The 22,354-nt window shown below is 38.1% G+C and overlaps 1 protein-coding gene across 5 annotated transcripts in view; it reads left to right on the forward strand.

Annotated features, from left to right (window-relative positions):
- The window catches only part of LOC120542054 (protein-serine O-palmitoleoyltransferase porcupine-like), a 138,372-nt gene that overhangs the window by 60,943 nt on the left and 55,075 nt on the right, over window positions 1–22,354 (forward strand). For all 5 annotated transcript variants that reach the window (XM_039774168.1, XM_039774169.1, XM_039774170.1 and 2 more), the window contains exons 2-3: window positions 415–567; window positions 7,155–7,347. In XM_039774168.1, coding sequence (XP_039630102.1) covers window positions 432–567; window positions 7,155–7,347 — 329 coding nt within the window. In that variant the 5' untranslated portion in view covers window positions 415–431. The remainder of the gene's footprint in view (window positions 1–414; window positions 568–7,154; window positions 7,348–22,354) is intronic.

Consider the following 22,354-nt stretch of genomic DNA (forward strand, 5'->3'; position numbering starts at 1 on the left):
ATCTCAGATTTTTTTTTAATAGTTGTAATTTAAAATTATACCTGACATTTGTGTATTCAATTATTAATTAAGGTGTTTTTTTTTATAAAGTATTTGCATTGTTTGGCTACACAAATAGAGCTGTCTTAGACAGTCGCAAGTTTATAATTTTATGACTAGTTTGTAACTGCATAAGCTAAGGTACATCTGTGAAAAGACCTTTGAAAAGGTACAATTTTTGTACCATAAGCTCAAAGGCTTGTATGTGGGTATGTTTTGTTTTTGGGCATGAATTTCATTCAAACAATTTAAGAAAGGTTTTGCCACATCTTTGACAGTATGCATTGTTAAAGGGTTTTCTTTACTTACATTAAGGCAGCAATGGATGCAATATTTTTAATTACTTCTATTTATTTATTTGCTTGTTTTTTTCAGGGTGAAGAAGTCACAAGATGACAGGTTACAGTCGGCAAGATTTTTTCCGTGAGTTGGCAAGTGGCTGTTTGTTTCCAACCCTGCAACAAGGCATTGAGCAAGTCTGGCAACTACTGTTCATCTGCTTGGTCTGCCGACTTTTCTGGCGACTTGGTTAGTATAGAGTTTCTGAATACATGAGTGGGAATGTCACTCTGCAAGGCATAGTTTAGCTAGTTGTGTTGCTGGAGAACACATACAGGCAAATATTATGGAACTAACTATATTAACATAACCATTGCACATGAGAAATGTACTGCTCCCAAATGGTAGTAAAGCATAATACTAGAGCATGGAATATAGTGTATTTTTTTCCCTACTTTGAATGATACATACTGTACTGTTGAGCATATATTAACTTTGTGTTTCTGATTTGCTAAACATATGTTTTGATCGAAGGAGTAACACTGTTCATATCTATAAACCTATTAAGAATTTTCTGTTTTTTTTTCTCTTCTCTCCATTTTTACATTCTGAAGATGGCAAGGGTGATCAGTGGATTTGATTTTGTCCTGTTATTCATTTCTCTGATGATGCTCACTCTTAGTTATGTTGCCTTACAGCTCCAATAGCCTGAGTTTGTTTAGACTTTGTGTGTTTTATTTGTCTTTGCACATTTCCTCCTGGTTCTGTGGTTTTCCACATAGTTGCAAATTATGTACGGATTCACTCTAAATTACCACTGTGTGTGCATGCTCTGTAACGAATTAATGTCCTATCTAAGGATCGCTTTTGCCTTGTCTCCTGTGATTCCTAGTGACACTAGAATTGAATTAAGTTTTTTCAGGAATTTAAAAGAAGAATGCTGAATCTAAACAAAATCATACAAAATCTAAATTGATTTTTAAGCTAGTTTTCCTTTGAGTGAAATTAGCTGCCTTGAAGAATACTGCTGAAGAAGTAACTGTATGGTAGGCTACAGTCAGCAAGATTTGTTTCTATGAGTTGGCATATGGACATGAAGTCCACTTGAAGAATCCAGGGGCCTCGTGTATAAACTGTATGTACATTCAAAAATGTTGGCGTAAGCCTGTTTCCATGCTTAAACTTGGTGTAACACTTCACACATTTTCACGGCAGCCTCAAACCATGTACACACATTTTTGCTCAGTTTTGTAAATGGCAGCAGGCAGAGTCAAAGCAGTGCTACTGTTTCTGTGTGGTCTCTCTTTGTTTTTTTATACTCGCATCCATGATGCGGTCTTTACAAAATATACCAAAATTAATTGCATATCTTTTACAAATTTAAGGCAACATGATTGTAATCAATCTGTAACAATAAGATAATACATGGAATGGCCAGACTATTCCAACTACCATGGCTGCTTTAGCATTGTTAAAAAGACATCACAAATAGAAGAATTAGAAGAGAGCGCGTATTTAGAGATCATACTGATTTCCTGTCCCATTAACAACGACTGCCACTAATACTGTTAGCCAACAGGGTGCTGGTGGAAATTAAGGTACTGTTGGCTGAACAAGAAGAAGTAGAAGATAGAGGAGGAAGACGTGTCCGGAGGCAGGAGCAGAGGAAGAAAGTAAAGAGAGTGGAACTGAGGGTAGGAACTTTGAATGTTGGCAGTATTACTGGTAAGGGGAAAGAATTAGCAGATATGATGGAGAGAAGGAAGGTTGATATATTGTGCATGCAAGAGACTAAATGGAAGAGGAGTAAGGCCAGGTGGATTGGAGGAAGATTCAAATTGTTCTATCATGGTGTGGATGGGAAGAGAAATGGGGTAGGAGTTATTCTTAAGGAAGAGTATGTCAAGAGTGTTTTGGAGGTGAAAAGAGTGTCAGGCAGAGTAATGATTATGAAGCTGGAAATTGGAGGTGTGATGATGAATGTTGTTAGTGCATATGCACCGCAAGTTGGGTGTGCAATGCGTGAGAAAGAAGATTTAGGTTTTTGGAGTGAGTTGAATAAATGATGAACAGTGTACCCAAGGGACAGAAAGTGGTGATTGGAGCGGATTTCAATGGGCATGTTGGTGAAGGGAACAGTGGAGACGAGGAGGTGATGGGTAGGTATTGTGTCAAGGAGAAGAATGAAGAAGGTCAGAGGATAATGGATTTTTGCCAAAATGATGGCCATGGCTGTGGTGAATACATATTTTAAGAAGAGGGAGGAACATAGGGTTACGTAAAAGAGTGGAGGGAGATGCACACAGGTAGATTACATCCTTTGTAGAAGAGTTGATCTGAAGGAGATTGAAGACTGCAAAGTGGTGGCAGGGGAAAGTGTAGTTAAGCATCACAGGATGGTGGTCTGTAGTATGATGTTGGAGATCAATAAGAGGAAGAGAGTGAGGGCAGAGCCAAGGATCAAATGGTGGAAGTTGATAAAGGAAGACTGCAAGATTGAGTTTAGGGAGAAAGTGAGACAGGCACTAGGTGGCAGTGAAGAGTTACCAGACAGCTGGGAAACTACAGCAGATATAGTAAGGGTGACATCAAGAAGAGTGCTTTGCGTGACATCTGGATAGAGAAAGGAGGAAAAGTAAACCTGGTGGTGGAATGAGGAAATACAGGAGAGTATACAGAGGAAGAGGATGACAAAGAAGAAGTTAGATAGTCAGAGAGATGCAGAAAGTAGACAAGAGTACAAGGAGATAAGGCACAAGGTGAAGAGAGAGGTGGCGAAGGCTAAAGAAAAGGCGTATGATGAGTTGTATGAGAGGTTGGACACTAAGGAGGGAGAAAAGGACCTGTACCGATTGGCTAGAAAGAGGGACCGAGCTGGGAAAGATGTGCAGCAGGTTAGGGTGATAAAGGATAAAGATGTAAATGTGCTTACAAGCGAGGAGAGTGTGTTGAGCAGATGGAAAGAGTACTTTGAGAAGCTGATGAATGAAGAGAACAAGAGAGAGAAGAGGTTGGATGATGTGGAGATGGTGAATCAGGAAGTGCAGTGGATAAGCAAGGAGGAAGTAAGGACAGCTTTGAAAAGGATGCAAAATGGAAAGGCCATTGGTCCAGATGACATACTGTATTATGGAAGCATGGAGGTGTTTAGGAGAGATGGCAGTAGAGTTTTTAACCAGATTGATTAATTGAATCTTGGAAAGTGAGAGGATGCCTGAGGAGTGGAGAAGAAGTGTACTGGTGTCGATATTTAAGAATAAGGGCGATGTGCAGGACTGCAGTAACTACAGGGGAAATAAAATTGATGACCTACAGCATGAAGTTATGAGAAAGAGTAGTGGAAGCTAGGTTAAGAAGTGAGGTGATGATTAGTTAGCAGCAGTATGGTTTCATGCCAAGAAAGAGCACCACAGATGCAATGTTTGCTCGGAGGATGTTAATGGAAAAATTTAGAGAAGGCCAGAAGGAGTTGTGTTGCGTCTTTGTGGGCCTGGAGAAAGGATATGACAGGGTTCCTTGAGAGGAGCTATGGTATTGTATGAGGAAGTCGGAAGTGGCAGAGAAGTACGTAAAAGTTGTACAGGATATGTACGAGGGAAGTGCGACAGTGGTGAGGTCTGCGGTAGGAGTAATGGATGCATTCAAGTTGGAGGTGGGATAACATCAGGGTTCGGCTCTGAGCCCTTTCTTTGCAATGGTGATATACAGGATGACAGACGAGATTAGACAGGAGTCCCCGTGGACTATGATCTTTGCTGATGACATTGTGATCTGTAGCGATAGTAGGGAGCAGGTTGAGGAGAGCCTGGACAGGTGGAGATATGCTGTAGAGAGGAGAGGAATGAAGGTCAGTAGGAACAAGACAGAATACATGTGTGTAAATCAGAGGGAAGTCCGTGGAATGGTGAGGATGCAGGGAGTAGAGCTGGCGAAGGTGGATGAGTTTAAATACTTGGGATCAACAGTACAGAGTAATGGGGATTGTGGAAGAGAGGTGAAAAAGAGAGTGCAGGCAGTGTGGAATGGGTGGAGAAGAGTGCCAGGAGTAATTTGTGACAGACGAGTATCAGCAAGAGTGAAATGGGTAGGTCTACAGGACGGTAGTGAGACTAGCCATGTTATTTGGGTTGGTGACAGTGGCACTGACCAGAAAGTGGGAGACAGAGCTGGAGGTGGCAGAGTTAAAGATGTTAAGATTTACATTGGGTGTGACGAGGATGGATAGGATTAGAAATGAGTACATTAGAGGGTCAGCTCAAGTTGGACGGTTGGGAGATAAAGTCAGAGAATGAGATTGCGTTGGTTTGGATATGTGCAGAGGAGAGATGCTGGGTATATTGGGAGAAGGATGCTAAGGATAGAGCTGCCAAGGAAGAGGAAAAGAGGAAGGCCTAAGTGAAGGTTTATGGATTTTGTGAGAGAGGACATGCAGGTGATGGGTGTAACGGAACAAAAGATATGGAAGAAGATGATCTGCTGTGGCAACCCCTAAAGGGAGCAGCCGAAAGAAGAAGAACTGATTTCCTGTCCCATGATTATGACTGGCTTTTAAGACAATTTAGATTTCCAAGAGCTATCTACTTGGAGCTGTGTGCTTGGGCCGAATTTACAAAGGCAGACTTTGAGGAATTGTACTGTACCTGTTCCTTTGCAAGTTCTGTCCACCCTCTGGTTTTTAGCAACAGGAGCTTTTCAAAATGAACTGGCTTACCGATCAGATATTTCTCAATCATCACTGAGTCTCACCATGCCAGCTGATTGGGATGGTATTATCCGCTTGTCATCCAGATATATAAGATATCCTTGCAGTGTAGTTGAAGAGGCAAACATCAAAGCACAATTTGCATCAACGTCTGGTTCTCCAAATGTAATCGGTGTGGTCGTTTGCATGCACATTGCTATAAAGGCATCTTCAGCGAATGAATTTTCTTGTGTAAATAGAATTTCCATTCTGTTAATGTGCAAATTATCTGTGATGCGAAAATGCATCTTATTAATGTTCTGGTGAGATGGCCTAGCTTAACTCATGATTCATACAATCTGAGAAATAGTTTCCAACAAACAAAGTTGAAAATGGTGTTATGTTTGATGTTTGGCTTCTCGGTAAGATAAGACATTTAATATTAGACCTTTAGTTAAAAATTTAATGTTATCTGTGTGTTGTAACCATATATCATGATTACTTAAATGACAGCACGTACCTGCTAACGACATGGTTTCTCACCCCACTTTCCAACCCAATGAATGAAAAAGAGTGACATTATAATGATCTCAATTCTCGAGCTTGGGTGGTGGTGGTAGAACTTACTATTGGGCAGCTTAAGGACTGTTGGGGCTACTTGGATAAAATTGGTGGAGTCCTGCTCTGTAGTCCACAGAAAGTGTGCTGCATTGTGCAAGCTTACAATGTGCTGCATAATGTGGCACACAATCATGGCTTCTCCATACCCGAAGAGATGTGGTTTAACGAACATGACCTTGACCCACCAAATGATAAGCCAAATTGAAGAACGTTGCAACTTAATTTGCATGTAATTAGCAGAATGTAAAAACAAGTAATCAGATCCAGCATTAATTTTTTAACCACTTCATTTAATTTGTGGTCAGTATCACATAGTACAGACTTTTATATTCCTTAGTTCATTGGCCACATCTCTTACAGCATCCACTATTGCTTTTTGTAACTCTAGAACTACATCCATCAGCACGTGGCCAGATGGTTTCCTGGCAGTTTCTGAGGCAGGGGTACGTGCGTACCGATGTGCTCGGCACAGCAGCACGATTATCACATGGAGTCTCATCCCCGGCACACGTTTTGTAATATTATCTGAAACGGAATAAACAGTAATTAATATCACATCTGTTGTCTGTTTATTTGTCCTATTAAACAAGCTAATTATTTTCACAACAATGGATAATAGTAGGCAAAAAAAAAATAAAAACTCCTCTTCACTCATATTAATGTTAGAGTCCCGCTCACCTGCTGGTAAAATGCCGGTTATTAGTGTCACACCAATAACTGCAGAAACTCTGTCCTCAATGGTGTGAGCCCCGAAATTCTACTGCCTCCTCCAGTGGTGTTGATACTCAGACAGTGGGCTGCGACTTACCTTTTCACGTCAATTTTAAAATCTGACCACTTTTTATTATTTTGGGCACTATGCAGCTTTCTGCATTGCATTTGAAATTTTGAGTGCCTCCACCACACTGTGTCACTTCATCAATTTCCTTTTGTTGCTTATACCATTGCCTAAGCTACCAAATAATGTTTTTCCTTGCCTGCACTTCACTGAACAGGACTTTCAATTCGCATTTACTGAAATTCTTCTTTTTTACATGTGCGTTTGCCATTATCTTTTAACAAAACCCTGAATGCAAAGGGCTATGTATATTAATTTACATATTCAAATGGGTGTAATTCTGAGAGGAGTAAGGGTGGGGCTGTAGGTTTGTGTATGTGCATTAAATTTCATGTTGATAGGGATTTATAAAGGGAAAGTGCATAGAAATTGCTTATACACAGTTTTATGCATCTGAATTTTTTCTTTTTTGCATCTGAATTTTGTTTTGCATTCTCACATTTCTAATTTTGTCCGTATGCTTTGTTTTAGTGTGAATTCTACGCAAAGAGTTATACATGAGGCCCCAGGTCATTGCAAAGGAATCAACTATGGCACATAGCTGCACTGCACAGTTTTTAGTATTGGTCTGCCTGACTAATTGATTGATTGGAGCCATTCAATTGATTGGTTTTTAAGGTGGTCATCTGAAGAAACTGTAGGATTTTGTATTGTAAGTTTTAATCCACTCACCATCATCCATCTTTTCTCTAACAGGTGTACCCTCATACTTGAAGCACCTCACTACAATCTGTGCTGGCTTCTACTCGCTGTATCTCTTCTTCCAGTTGCACATGGTCTGGGTGGTGCTGCTCAGCCTCCTCTGTTACCTTATCCTCTTCCTCTGCCGGCATTCCAGCAACCGAGGCACCTTTTTATCCATCACCATCCTCATTTATTTGCTAATGGGGTAAGATGAAAGTGACAGATTGATGAATGTTGGTGTTGCACTGCTCATGGTTGAGACATATAATTTGGGTTTTCCATATGCCAATATCACCTGGGTGATGACATCCTGGGTATAATGTTAAATTGCATCTGACCCTGCAAGTGGTTCGCCAACTTGCAGGGAAATTATGGGGGTTTGTGACAGGAGTGGCACTCCAGCAACCGTAAAAAAAAACAAAAAAAAAGAAAAAACTTCATGCAGCTCTGAGACAGACAGGACTCTGTTTCTGCTACTTTTGCGGGTGTAGCTCTGCTGCAGCTGCCCAATAGGAAGGCTGTTCGCATTATGATGGGGATGGGAGAAAGCCCTTGGGGTCCTCATCCCCCAGAACAGTCAAAACCATTGGAAAGCCAGTGGGGTCAGCACTGTTGGGGATCGGAAGTGGTGTGATGCTGAGGCATTGCCCTCTCCATTGCAGCACTGGTAAATGCATGGAACGTGTTGTTTCCCCGGCATGATGATCATCTTTCTCTGTTGTCGGAAGAACTTTGTAAACTCCACGTTTCAGTTTGGGCAGTCTCTGAGGCGCACAGACCTGGGACTGGCCGGATGTCTGTAGGTGGGTACACCTTTTATTGGTCTGGTTGTTCTGATGGCTGTCATATTCAGGGAGCAGCTGTTGCTTTGGCAGATCAGCTTCTTCTAATGGTGTATGATGTCACTCCTTTCAACGAATGTATTATGGGACTCCGATTAAGGCATTCTCTGGGTGCCTTGTCTTTTGTCTCAGTGTATGCTCCGACCGCAGTGAGTGATGTAAAGGAGACATTTTATTCACAACTTCACTTTGTGGTTGATGTGTGCCCACAAGGTGACACTCCTATGGTCATGGGTGACTTCAGTGCAACCACTGGCACTGACGGGTCTGGCTGTAAGGGTTGTGTCGATCCCAATGACTGTGGTGAAAGTGGCTCTATGTTCCATGACTTTCCAAAAGTTCAGGGGCTGCAGATCACTGGAACCTGGTTCCAGTGCCCTTAGCTGCATCATTGGACTTTGTACTCCAATACTGGTGGTGTGGTAAAGGAGATCAATTACATCCTTGTGGGCAGATACTGGAGGCTCTTACAAAATTGCAGGGTCTACAGAAGTGATAAGTTTCTGAATTCTGGCCATAGACTTGTTGTTGCTACTCTGAACATCCAGCTTAGGTCCAGTAGGCTACTACCTACTAGGAAAATGAGGCCGGATTTGCCCAGTCTCCAAGATCAAGCTGTTTCTAACAAGTTTGCATGCAGTTTGTGTGAGGAACTTGCAGACTTGGGTGCAACTGCTGATCCGAATGTGATGTGGGAGACCTTCTATGACAAGACCCTGAAGGTTGCTGAGGATTATGTTGGTGTTACCAGTGTTTCCAGATGAAGGTGTTTCATCTTGCAGGGCAACCTGGATATTATTGAGAAGAGTCACAGGGAATGGCTTGATAGCAACTTTGGTCTGTACCGGGACCTGAGAAGGACAGTTGTGAGGGCTCTGAGGACAGATTTTTTAGAGAAATCTGAACACAGCCATCAGCAGTGTCTCTGACAGCGGAGAGAGTGTCAACCTTGTCGAAAGGTTTATTTACCTTGGCAGTGACATTCATGTCTCTGGTGACTCTTCCTATGAAGTCAGTAGATAGATTGGGTGAGAATAGGGAGTCTTGAGGTCGCTGGAAAAGGGTTTGTGGCACTCCCAATATCTTTGTAAAAAGACAAAGGTCCAAGTCTTTAGAGTCCTGGTGATTCCTCTTTTGCTATATGGTTGCGAGACATGAATGTTATCCAGTGACTTGAGATGGAGACTTGACTCCTTTGGTACTGTGTCTCTTCGGAGAATCCTTGGATACAGCTGATTTGACATTGCGTTAAATGTGCAGTTGCACTTAAAGTCCCGATTGAGGCATATTACCTACATTGTGAGAGAGCGCCAGTTACTATGACCATGTACCACAATTCCCCGAGGGTGATCTGGCTCGCAGGTTCCTCACTGTTGAGGACCTGAGTGGCTGGACCAGGCCAAGGGGACACCCCCACAACACCTGGCTACTACAGATAAATGGTAATTTCAAGAGGGTGGGACTTGGCCACGTGTCTGCCTGGGTTACCAACCAGGATTGCAAGCTGTTTTGTCATGTGGTGGGTGTTGCAACACACTGTACCAGTGCATGCTGCCTGACCTGACCTGATCTGACCTGAATATCACAGATCAGTGTGGTAGATAAGAAAGTATCATGTTTGCTTCTAATCAGAGATGTAAAGTTGTTTGAAAAAGTAGCTGCAAACATGCACCTGACTTTCGATTTGTAAAACAATGGTGAAATATTCAGTTCAAAATATTAGTTGTTGTTGCTTTGGGCTTTCTGTGTCAAAGGGTCTTAAGTAAAACAGTTGCAGCTCTCCGCATCTCACACTGGGTCTCTCCCTGATACACGATATAGATCTGCAATCTCTCATACTTTTAAATGGCATAAAAGAAAGTGTTCCATTGACTCAGCTGGAATGTCAAAGGAAGGACAGGTACGCTCATCAACTGAATTGGCATGTAGCCTTGTCTATTGTACTAGTTCTTTGATGATTTCAAAAAAAGTTTAATTGATATTGTAGTTTAAAAGGGCTTCTAGCACTGTAATTTCTTCTGATAAATCTTCCATTTTCTTTCTGAAATGCATAATCCATTTCATTCGCAGTAGTAAGCATTTTTCTAATTAATAATTTGTGCATACGTGCATCTCCCACTTGGGCATATTGAATTTAGGCATGAGCAATCAAAACACATTATGTGTCCACCTTCTCAACTTTGAGGAGGGAAAATGGCAGTTTTATTTCAAGCTGTATTTCAAGATGAATTTATAGGAATATTACAGATAAAATAAATAAGCAACAAAAAACATGTGACACATTTGTTTACTTGCGCTCACATTTCATAACACATTTATTTATGCTAACCTACCACAGTTCTTTTTATTTACTTGCAGATTTATTCATTTATTTAATTTTGTCCGAAATATTCCTCCATTTGAATGATAATTGCAAAGCTTTTAATTTTGTGCAAATTACTCACAGTTACTTGTGATATGAACTGTTTAAACTGTACCCCTTCACACAAATAAAATTGTAGTAATCACACATTCATATTTCACCTATTAAAGCAAACATTTGGTTCTGGCTGACTTACAAAGTTACAAATGTATCCCTGTGTAGCTTTTGACCCTTTGAGTTTTGCCGGTGTTTCCGATGGGAGTGTTGGCTCCTTGGAAATATGTTCTTTTATATTGCGGCGTTTTAATAAACCTATACAGTGGAACCTCGGTTTATGAGTAACTTGGTTTACGAGTGTTTTGCAAGACGAGCAAAAATTTTTAATAAATTTTGACTTGATAAATGAGTGATGTCTTGCAATACGAGCAGTATGGATACATTTTGTCTGCTGAGCGTCATGTGATCACAACTGAGCTGATGGTTCTTCTCTCTCCTTATCTCGCTCGCTTGCCCAGCACCTCTCTCTCTCCTTATCTTGCTTGCTTGCTCGCCCAGCGCGTCTCTCTGTTTACAGCGTGTCTCTCTCTCTCTCTCCTTATCTCGCTCGCCCAGCGTGTCTCTCTGTTTACTACAGCATTGTGACTGTGTGCGCTGTGAAGTGCGAGTCCCCATCTTGCTCCCCAAAACACGAAGCTGAGTCTCAGTACTTTAACACTAGTTTTATTCAGCTTGAAACAGCAACAGCGCTGTTATTTATTGCAGCGGGATCTTTATAATGTTCCTTGTATGACCCATTGACGACAGGCGCTTATAGCATGTCTGCGATCTTTTTGGATGCGCTTATACGGCGAACTGCTACAGCGCTGGGAGACTGCGATTGCTTTGGGACACTCTTCCGCGTATCTTCCTGTTGGGTGGAATCCCACATGAGTTTAGAAACTCACACCAGCCATGATTCTTTTTAAAGGTAAAGTGCAGGTTAATTTGTATTATGTATTTTACTTTATATTTTGTCTTAATCATTTTTATATGAATAGTTTTGGGTTGTGGAACGAATCATCTGAGTTTCCATTATTTCTTATGGGGAAATTTGCTTTGATATACGAGTGTTTTGGATTGTGAGCATGTTTCCGGAACGAATTATGCTCGCAAACCGAGGTTCCACTATATTTAAATAATTATAAATAATAACGACGATATCCCTCTTTTCAGCGATAGGCGGCGACAAAGTCACAGAAAAGACAGAATATACTTAGCTTGTTTAATGCGGCTTACATTGCTGTACAGACAGGAAAAACAGGCCAGTTTCATTTCACCGAGGACTTCTTTTGGGGACTCAATCGTGTAGAAACTGCTCTTTTTTTGTCACAATGGAGGTGGATTTTGGACCAATTTCTTTCACCCACACAGTTTCTCAAAGTTGGCAAAGCTCCAGCTTCTTATATATTGTTTTCTACAGGACCAAGCTCCCATTACATTTCCAAACAAGGCAGACAATTTCGTGCTGAACATCAAACAGTCGGTTCAAATAACACTTAGTCCTTTTTAGGGTTTACAACACAGCCTTCCAGCTGTCCCTTTCTGTCTTTATGCTTTGCTTGGCCCAGCAATTCTGAATGCTGACACTCTATGCTAAATCTGGCTCAGCTCTTTATGGCATGTTACACAGAAAAATAATGAAAAATACATATAAAAAGATCTAAAACCGATACAGTGACACAGTTATAACAAACTTATTATAACAGCCGGTCACATTTGGCATTCACCTTACTCAATTAGATAGAGGTTACTAACATTATTGATCTATTTTGAAAACACTGACAAATGAAAATGATCAATTTTTATTCATAAATATTTGCAGGAAGTGTATCTCTGTCTTTATCAATGCAGTCAATATCCAGGAAGCATCATGACTAATACTTCAGTTGAATAACTAGGTATAATGAATCTTTTCATTTATTGTATTTTGTTATCTCATTTAAATATGAAAAACACAAAAGTAGAAGGAGAAATTGTGGTTATGCATTTGCAAATGCAGTCAGATAGTCTCTGCTATTATAGTATGTGTCCTTAGGTTATTCAGGGTTTTTTTGATTACAATCTCAAAGATAACATTAAAGGGTATTTATTGTTAGGATCCTTTTACAACATGAAATTACTTTGCTTTATTGTGTTTTAAATAATCTGTATCTTTAATGGATGTGTGTGAATTATGTAATTAATAATTTATATACTTTTAAGTTATACTTTGTGAACTTGATACAGTGCCCCGAGCCTGAATTCATTGAAGAACACTATATAAAAAAAAGGACTGATCTAAAAATTTTTTTATAAAAATGTTATTCTAATAGCTTTTTCTAATTTAAAAAGAAGTGATGATCTAAATATTATTTTAAAGATTAAGAGGTAACTTGATAGAAATTTTTAAAACTACAAATAGGATAGCAGGGTGTATGCCTGTTGTTGCATTAAAATGTACTTTTTCAACAACATTAAGAATATATTTTGAACAAGTGTTGTGTTATTCTTTACATAGATAACGTTTGATACATTGAATAATTTACCAAGTAGCATAACAGTATTTATTTGGCATACTGCTTAAACTTTAATCTGAAAATATTTAGTAAAATTTAGATGAGAAAAGGATTAATGGGAAATACCAACCTAGAATGTCTATTTTTGTCCAAAGGGTTCTTTTGTGAAAATGCATTTTGCATCCAAGATTATAATGTACAATCTTCAGACTTTACACAGAAATGACTGTTTCTGTAGCTTCTGTATTGGGAGTGTTCAGTCTCTCTCATTCTGACTGACCTAACTGGGAAAAGAACTCAGTTTCTCAAACTTTGATGACAAACTGGTGAAAAGCAGTAATAAAGCAAGCAGGAAAACACAGTTAAAAATTAATCTTTAAATATTATCATCAAATAGGTAGCGCCAGGAACAAAAGCAAAACAGAAATGTGGCTGTACAAACCATATAACCTGTTAGATATAAATATTCAGTGTCTTAGGTGTTGTCTAATCTTATTGTTACACGTCTCAAGTTACAAGTTTCAATTCCTCCTTCTCTCTGGTCTGCTCGTCTTTGGTCAGTTATTATCTGTTCTGTGTACTGGTTAACTCTCGTTGGCTCTCTCTCATTTGCTCTCTTCCTTGCCTTCATCATCGGATTTTACATAGCTTACTTCCTACTTGGCCCTGTCCCAGTCTCGTTTGTCTAAGATCATGCATCTAAAACAGGTCTCTTATTCCCCAAGCTTTTTTCCTGCCCCCCTGCTTTTCACTCTGCCACATATGGCACACGAAAAAGCATTGACAGAATTCATAGATAAGCTGCTTGCAAAATCATACCTCTGTTCTTATTAGTGAAACACCTTATCCTAAAAACTCTGAACTTAAATGCCTCAGAGTGTATTTATACTTTCAGTTAGAATATATGCTGTAATAGATTAAGGGCTCTCTCGCTCCCTTGAACCCTCAGACCACTCGTCAGACACCAAGTAAAAGTCCAATAATAATATTTATTGTTATAAATAAGTGCACAAAGCACCTCCACCTCCCCTATACTTCAATAAACAATACAATAATCCAATAATAAACAATCCTCCAATCTCCCAGATGCTTAGCCACCCTGCCTCCCAACTCAGCTCAATTGTCTGGGATCTCCCATAGTCCTTTATAATCCTTGACCCGGAAGTGTTTCTGAGCCCTCAGTCCATGTGATTATCTAGCACTTCCGGGTCAGGTAAAAACTTCTCTTTTTCTATTACATTTGTTTGTCTTGTTCACTGAAAATGACTTAATATTAGTGAAATTATCTGTCCATGCAGCAAGATAATTTTACTTGCCAAGACATCTTAAAATAAGTTAGTTCCAGTCTAGAAATAAGAAAGCTCTGATAGGTGTTCAAAGGTTTGAGATAAGTAGAAAATGCTGTTTTTTAGAACAAATTAATTGAGATTAGACTTTCTACAGTGGAAATACACTGAATGTTAGAAAATAATTTTTAATTCAGTTGTTTTGCATTCTTAATTTTAGCACACTGAAAAATGAAGGCCGAGTAACAAGAAAATAAATCACTAATATAACTGGTTATTTTATATATATATATATATATATATATATATATATATATATATATATATATATATATATATATATATATATATATATATATATATATATATTACATTACATCATGCCTGGAGAAGAGGCCTGAGTTGCCTCAAGCTTGCATATTGTAATCCTTTTAGTTAGCCAATAAAAGGTGTCATTTTGCTTGACTGTTCTCTAATATAAGTGGAAAATCCTTAATACCAGTGGAGAATGAAAGTCGTGTTACTTGAAATAAGTTAGCTTATCTTGAAATAAATAGTCCAATATTTAATCTCAGAGCATACATCTTAAAACAGGAAAATTTATTTTATAAAAATCACAGAATAAGAAAAAATATGATTATTAAGAAATAAATGCTTGAAATAAGCAAAATTATATGCCAATGGGGCGAGATATATTAACTTGGATTTTTTAAAAAAATCCTAAAATTAGTTCATTTCAACACAAACTAAACTATTTTGCATGATATATACAACAAATTTCAGTCCACCTACAAAAGAATAAAGTAAAAGTAGCACAGTGCTCTCATTTTAGGATGGTCTTCATTTCAAATTGAAACCAAATATTTTAGCAGAGGTTTGAATTAAGAATTTATTGCTACATTCAAGACACATAATTAAGATACAGTTTCCTGATATATGTTGGCTTCCTAAATACATAAAATAATAAAGACATAATCATTAGCACTGCTCTTTATTTAAGTATTACATCAGTATCCCATAGCACTACTGCTGTGTTTACAATACAGAAACAGAGAAAAAAATAAGCACATGAAAATTAGTTGACACAGGAAGATTACCTTGTATATAACACAAAAGTAATATTCACATAATTTTTGTACATTGTAGTTCAGGGCTCTCATCTTGTCACAACTCAGTCAGAAATAGATAACATAAACTTGCAAAATTTTAACAGTGGTAACTTTGCCAAAAAACAGGACAAAGAAAATACAACCTAGCATGTTAAAATCCACAAAAACATCTAATTCTTTATAATTAATCTTCAAATATTATGGTAATTATATAAAGTACGTCATAGATATACATTTCCTGTTCTATATTTGGCTCAAACAATTTTTCTTCTAGCATATTTGTATTTTCCCTTCACATTATTTTAAATGTGTACAATTTCTATTAATGGTTTCTAAATCACACTTTACCTAATTTACAGTTACACTTAACCAATCTTTTTGCTTCAAAATGTATCAAGTTGATTATGTTGGCCAGGCTTAAGTAGTGCCTCAGTGATTACTGACCAATAAACTGTTTCCATTCAGCTAAGGCTTTCCTGTATGATGCAGTTACATCCTTTTCATGAATTGTGTCCAGTAATATTTCAATTTGAATTGCAGAGAGGACAGCAGTAAGGCACTTAGGATATGTTAGATGTAGTGCATAATAGTATGCCATAAGGTACATGATACCTTACTGCAACATTTCTTGAGGGAAAGTTGTCACAGGCTCACTTCCAATACCCAGCATGCAGTTATCTTGGTTCACAATAAGGACGGTGCTAGTCAGTGGTCGGACTTTGCTGTAGAAAGGCATCAGGATTGTCGGAGGTCTTCAAGACAAACAAAAACCAACAAAGAAAGCAGACTTAATTTATTTTATCCTCTGTAGTCCTATACATATTTATTATACATTTACAGTACCTGTTTATAATACTAAATCAATGTGCTAATTTTAACAAAAACAGTTATACACAGCTTGTAACTGAAATAGCAAAGAAATCACTAAAAATTGAAGATTGCTATATTCTGTTGAGCCCTTTTATTCAAACCGTTTAATGTATAATGTCATTCCTGTAGCTAACATTAAAAACAACCCTGAAGATTACTGTCAGTCACAGATGGATAGAATTGCAGTAACTGTCTTTATTTTTCCTTTAAACAAAGTAAAAATGCAAAGTTTTACCTTAAAGCCATGAACTAATGCATATGTTTTGTTTCCCAACTTTTTTGGGGGTAGAGCAAGTGAAGGAAACATGGATGGCAGAACTCTAAATGTGGCGATGGCATTTTTCACTAATGAAAAGAACATAATTCCTATTAAATATCTTTTGCATTATGTTCTAATATAACTCAAACATTCTCCTTTTAATGAAAACAACAACTTACAACAAGCTTTAAATTAAGAATGATTTATAACAAAAATTATATGATGTCTGGTATTTTTTTTACCTACTAATATGCTACGACGTATAACATGAATGAACAATTTAAATGAACCTTACATAGGTCATATTTAAAGTTTTAAGTATTCTTTAAAATATTCCTTCATTATTTATACCTAATAAAGGATAGTGTCAGTCAGTTTATTATTCTGTTGTGTCTTAAAAAGATGCTAGACAAAACTATTTACAATGCTAATAAATGGCTTTTTAAAAACATAATTAAAGGGAAAAAATTATTTCAGAATAACAAAGTACAACTATCTAATACAATGAAGAAAAGGGGACCTGGAATTCACAAATTAACAGTTAGTGGCAAAGATAGCAACAATAATATTTTGCATGAAAATTTCTCAAAGTTTGGCTTACTATAATATAGATTTGGTCTTAATGGAAAAATGGCATAAAAAGTACAACCCTTTGAGCATCAACTGCAAAATATCATAACTTTAAACAGCTTCAATTTGATTTTCATTAAGGCCTATCATGCTAAAACACTGAGTAAAGTGCATAACTAACTATAAAATGAGTTTGAATAAAATATGTATGACCAATTTTACCCTCATCGTGCATAAGTGGAGGCTTCAGGATCTTCTTCATTACACCATAAAACTGTGCTTTTCCATAAAAACTGGTCCATTTACTCTTAACTTCTGTGATGTAGTTAAGATTATTTCAGCTAAGAATACAACGCATTTCATCCATTACCTATAAAATAAGCACACTCTAAGTCAGCACATATTTTGTTTTAAGAAACCATTTTCAAAAATATTTCAGTCAAATGTCTGTGTTTTATGTACTTACATGATCCAGTTCTTTAAAGCATGGGTAAGCCTCCCATAGAATCTATAAATGACCTCTGTGCATTAAATTCATGATCTGCAGATTTATTTGGCTTTGGCTTCTTGTAAAGGTACTGTAGTGTTTTGTAGTGTTAACAACTGCAAAAACATATAAATGAATAATCAAATCAGTTGTGTTTTCTAAACAGTCAGAACTAAGATGGGATATGACCATCTGTATTGTGCACTTACCAGATGGTTCACATTCTTTCTCTGCTGTAACTTCTTGGGTACGACTAGAAGGTGACACGTTAACAAGCGTCACTGAAGCAATAGAATTCCCCGATGATGCTGCAGAATCGGCCTCGCCTGAATTCTCGACTTCAGCAACATCAGGCTTGTCAGTGGTGACCCTAAGACATCTTTTTATTTGTCTGAGGCATACAGCCCTGTCGCTTCTGAGGTATGTGAATATTCTGTAGCCTTTTCAGGAGTTGTTTAAACATAGGTTCCTGTAATGAGATTACACTCTTAAAAAATGTGCAAATGAATAAAAGGTGTGACTGCTCAGTCTAAAACCCCTATAAAAACTAGTTATTTACACATGAATTTTGAACTTGAGCTGCACGTAGCATTGGATAATACTTGACGTACGTTTTGCTATTGAAGAAACCTCATGTTTGTAGGTATATTTGTCTTCCCTTGTTGTTGTCCTCAGTATGGGCACTATGTTGGTCACTGTATTTCTAATTAATCTACTGTGAAGATCCTTTGAAAGAATACAATGCCCCTCTTTTGCTATAAGCTGCAGTTCAAAGTAATGTTTTCTGATCTGCTCCAACTCACTGTCACTATGAAATATATATTCGGGGCTTGTTAGTTGAATGATTTTAGAGGGACTAGCTTCTCTTAAATGTTTTATGGAACATCCTTGCTCACATGATTGAGGGGTAGGTGAAGAATGGCATTTTTTTTTTAGAGTATTGCATTCAGAAGAGGAGGGATATCTATATATCTATTTTATATATATATATATATATATATATATATATATATATATATATATATATATATATATATAATGTGTGTGTGAATATATATGTGTATATATATGTATTAACCTCCTAAGAAAGACTGTCGCTTAGCTGCTAATACACAAATGATGCAAGCACTTTGGCAACATCAATCCTTCTAGCAGAGAGATGCCCAGAGTAGTTCTAACGGTTTAAATACTTTCATGCTTCAAACAGCACGGGCTTACACATTTAGTATATACCAGGCAACTGCCAGCATTCTTTGTTAGAGCACCACTGCGCCCCTGTTGCTTTTCAAATTAAATACAGTTGGTCTCATCCGTTATGGATTATGGATGTCTGAAGCGGAGCTTCGTTAGTAGCGGCTTTATGTTTCACTTATTTCTTATTATATTGTGGTATCCTGCATTTACTCGACCCGAGGAGTTTCCATTACTATATAAACAAGAGTAACAAGAAAGGGGGTCAGAAAGAACCGGAAAGGAAACTTAAAGCTACATCCAAGTCTAGACAGACATCAAGCCCAAGTGCGAGGTACGGCCTCTCAGAGACTGACCTGGAACAGGCAGGCGAATGCATAGACTTCCCAGAACCCCGCTCTAATGTATCCTCTTCAGTCGAGAGCGAAAATGGGAGCAAAGGTGCAAGTGATGCAGGTCACGATAGCTTGCCGATTCCAGAAGTACACCTGAAACTAGAAATGGCCTTGCAGTCTGTGCTATCATATACTCCTCGCGAACCTGAAGCATCAGCTGTAACTGGGGCTGCCACTTCACCCACGGAGCACGAAAGCTGAAACAGTTTGTCCGAACTGAAGGAAATGATCACAACATTGGCCATGGCCATGAGTGAGCTTAAGAAAGACATTCAAAGGAATATGAAGAAAGAAAGAAGTGACTTGTTTAAGGCAAACGAGAAGCTGTGGCTGGAGCTACGGCAGGATAATAAAGACCTGGAAATGCGTCTATATAATTGCTTTGATGCGACCTTTAAAGGTATGCTGGGGAAAATTAAGGAACACATTCAAGAAAATACGTCTAAACTGAGAGAACTTCATTATAAGCTGGATGGCGTGAAACAGACATTCACGGCTCGAATTTAAACAGCGGAACAATTGGCAACGCTGATGGAAAAGCTACAGCTGCGAATTCCAAATGCAAAAAACAGACTTGCGGCTCTGGAAGATGGAGGCAAAAGGAATAATATTAGAATTGAAGGTCTACTCCAAGCCCAGTGAAATTCTCAGTTGAACTATTCTCAAAAATTATTGGAGAGGACTTTAAATCAGATACCAAGCTAGCAGCAGCTTATCGCATACGCGGATCAAATACCTTTAAACCTAGGTCTTTTATTGTCCGGTTTGAGAGATTACTATGTAAGCTTGATGTGATGGCACTTAGCAGACACAAGCAAGAGATTATATTTGAAAATAACCACATTCATATTTTCCCTGACTTCTCACCCTCAATAGCTGCTAAATGTACAGCCTTCTACAACATTAAACAGCAGTTACGGAAAGCTGATATCAAATACAGCCTCTTGTATCCTGCAAAACTGAAAGTGGATTTTCAAGGCCAATACTATGACTTCTCCAGCAAGGAGGAAGCAGGAAAGGAATTAAGGAAGCTGATCCTGACACTTTTTTGAAACACAATAGTGAGTTGCATCCTGTCATGGCACAGCAAGGAGATATCACCTGCTGTCTGATCCACTTGTAATGATACAGGTATTATACTTATACATCCTTTTCTCTACTCGGATGCTTTTTGTGTTAATTAAAGTTATAGATGTGTGTGTGTGGAAGAAGTGAAAGTAGTTTTTTTTTTTTTTGCACTACCTTAAAGGAGACTGTTTAACATCATACCTTGGTTTTTTGTTATTGTTATTATTGCATTAGGATTTACTATGCTTATCCTGGACCACTTTTTAACACCATTCCCTGGGTTTATTATTTTATTATCTTAATACTTTAAGATTGTGAATATTATATTTTAAGCTTATAGTCTGTTAATGATTATATTTTAGGCATATAGTATTTAGACTTTATCAGCAATGGATATCTCTTTTTTTTTTTTTTTTAATCCTCAAATGCCACTGCGGGGGGAGGGGTGGTGGCTTTTTGTTTTGTACGTGGTCTGTCTAGGTATGTCAGAGGACCGGGACTTTGTGAAGTTGGGTCCAGCCTCACGTGGGGAGGCAAAATGGGGGGTGGGGGAATAAGGGGGGTAGAGAAAGAGAGCAGGCTATATCTAATCTATCCTTTTAATCCTTATAATTATAACTACCAATGTAACAATGGTTAATGCCATCTCACTTCCAGTTAAGACTATAAAATTACATAAAAAATTTAGAATTAATGTCTCCATGATGGGACAGCTAACTTTGTGAGCTGAAATGTTAAAGGACTGAGTCACAAATTAAAGAGAAAGAAAGTATTCTCTCACCTAACAGGCTTAAACGCTAAAATAGTATTTTTACAGGAGACCCACTTACTAAGCAAGGATCAGTTCCAGCTGCAAAAAGACTGGACTGGCCAAATATTCAATTGTACCTTTACAAAGAAAACTAGAAGTGTGGTAATTCTCATACATAGAATAGTCTCATTTGTAGCATCAGAAGTATTATCTGATCCTGAAGGGAGATATGTAATTGTCATGGGCAACTTATTTAACTGTAAAATGATTTTGATAAATGTTTATGCACCCAATTATGATGATAAGAAATTTATGCAAAATGTATTTGCATCCATTCCCAATGTGAACTCTCATAACATTATAATGGCTGGGGACTTTAATTGTGTTTTAAATCCACTCTTAGATAGGACTCCTGTCACAGGGGGGGATGACATCTAACACTGCAAAGACAATTGCACAGTTTGTAACTGACCACAACTTATCAGATCCCTGGAGATTTCTAAACCCAAACTCAAGAACATATTCTTTCTACTCACTAGTACATCATCGCTACTCAAGAATTGATTATTTCTTTCTAGATAATAACTTCTTGCCTACGATTAAATCTTACAAGTACGACGCTGTTGTTTTTTCCGACCATGCACCTCTGATCTTGGAGCTAAAATCATTATGCCCCACATGCTTACCTCACAGATGGCATCTTAACACACTACTATTAGCAGACGAGAACTGTACATAATTTATATCCAAACAAATCAGTTTCTTCCTAGAAACAAATTCATCCTCAGAGGTCTCTGCAGGAATACTATGGGAAACTCTCAAGGCCTTCTTAAGAGGACAGATTATTTCATATCTTTCCCTCAGGAATAAATTAGAACCCAAGAAAGTGTCAGAGCTAAGAAGCGAAATTACTAGAAAGGATGAAGAACATGCCAGGCGCCCAAGTGAGGCTTTTCATAGGAAAAGGCAGGCTCTGCATTCAGAACTCAACCTCTTGTCAACTAAAGAAACTGAACAACTTACTTATAAATCAATCCCTCCCTTTCAAAGATCCAAGATGACAATGGGATTAAGTGTAAGGAAGCAATGCAGAGAATTCACTCGAACTCCATATGTGCAAAGCATAAAATTATTCAACTCATAATTATATATCGAGCACATCTGTCTCACTTAAAACTGTCCAAAATGTTTCCAGGGCAAGATCCAACCAGCGATTGCTGCAATCAAATCCCTGCCTCACAGGGTCTCATGTCATCATTTTGGACCAAAATTTTTAAGTGCCTTTTAGACAGCCTCGGTGTCACATCTGCAGGGGTTTTCGATAAAAACCAGTCCAATTAGGCAAGTGTCAATAAATAGAGCCGCTGCGCGATCAGTTGTAATTTTTTCAGTGTGCTTCTTTTCTTTAAAATTCGAAACTTTTTCCCAAATTGCAAACACTTCCTTTATCTCACTTTATGAGGTAACCTCCTCCGCGATACGGATCTC

The sequence above is a fragment of the Polypterus senegalus genome, chromosome 13, assembly GCF_016835505.1.
Source record: "Polypterus senegalus isolate Bchr_013 chromosome 13, ASM1683550v1, whole genome shotgun sequence".
Taxonomy (NCBI): domain Eukaryota; kingdom Metazoa; phylum Chordata; class Cladistia; order Polypteriformes; family Polypteridae; genus Polypterus; species Polypterus senegalus.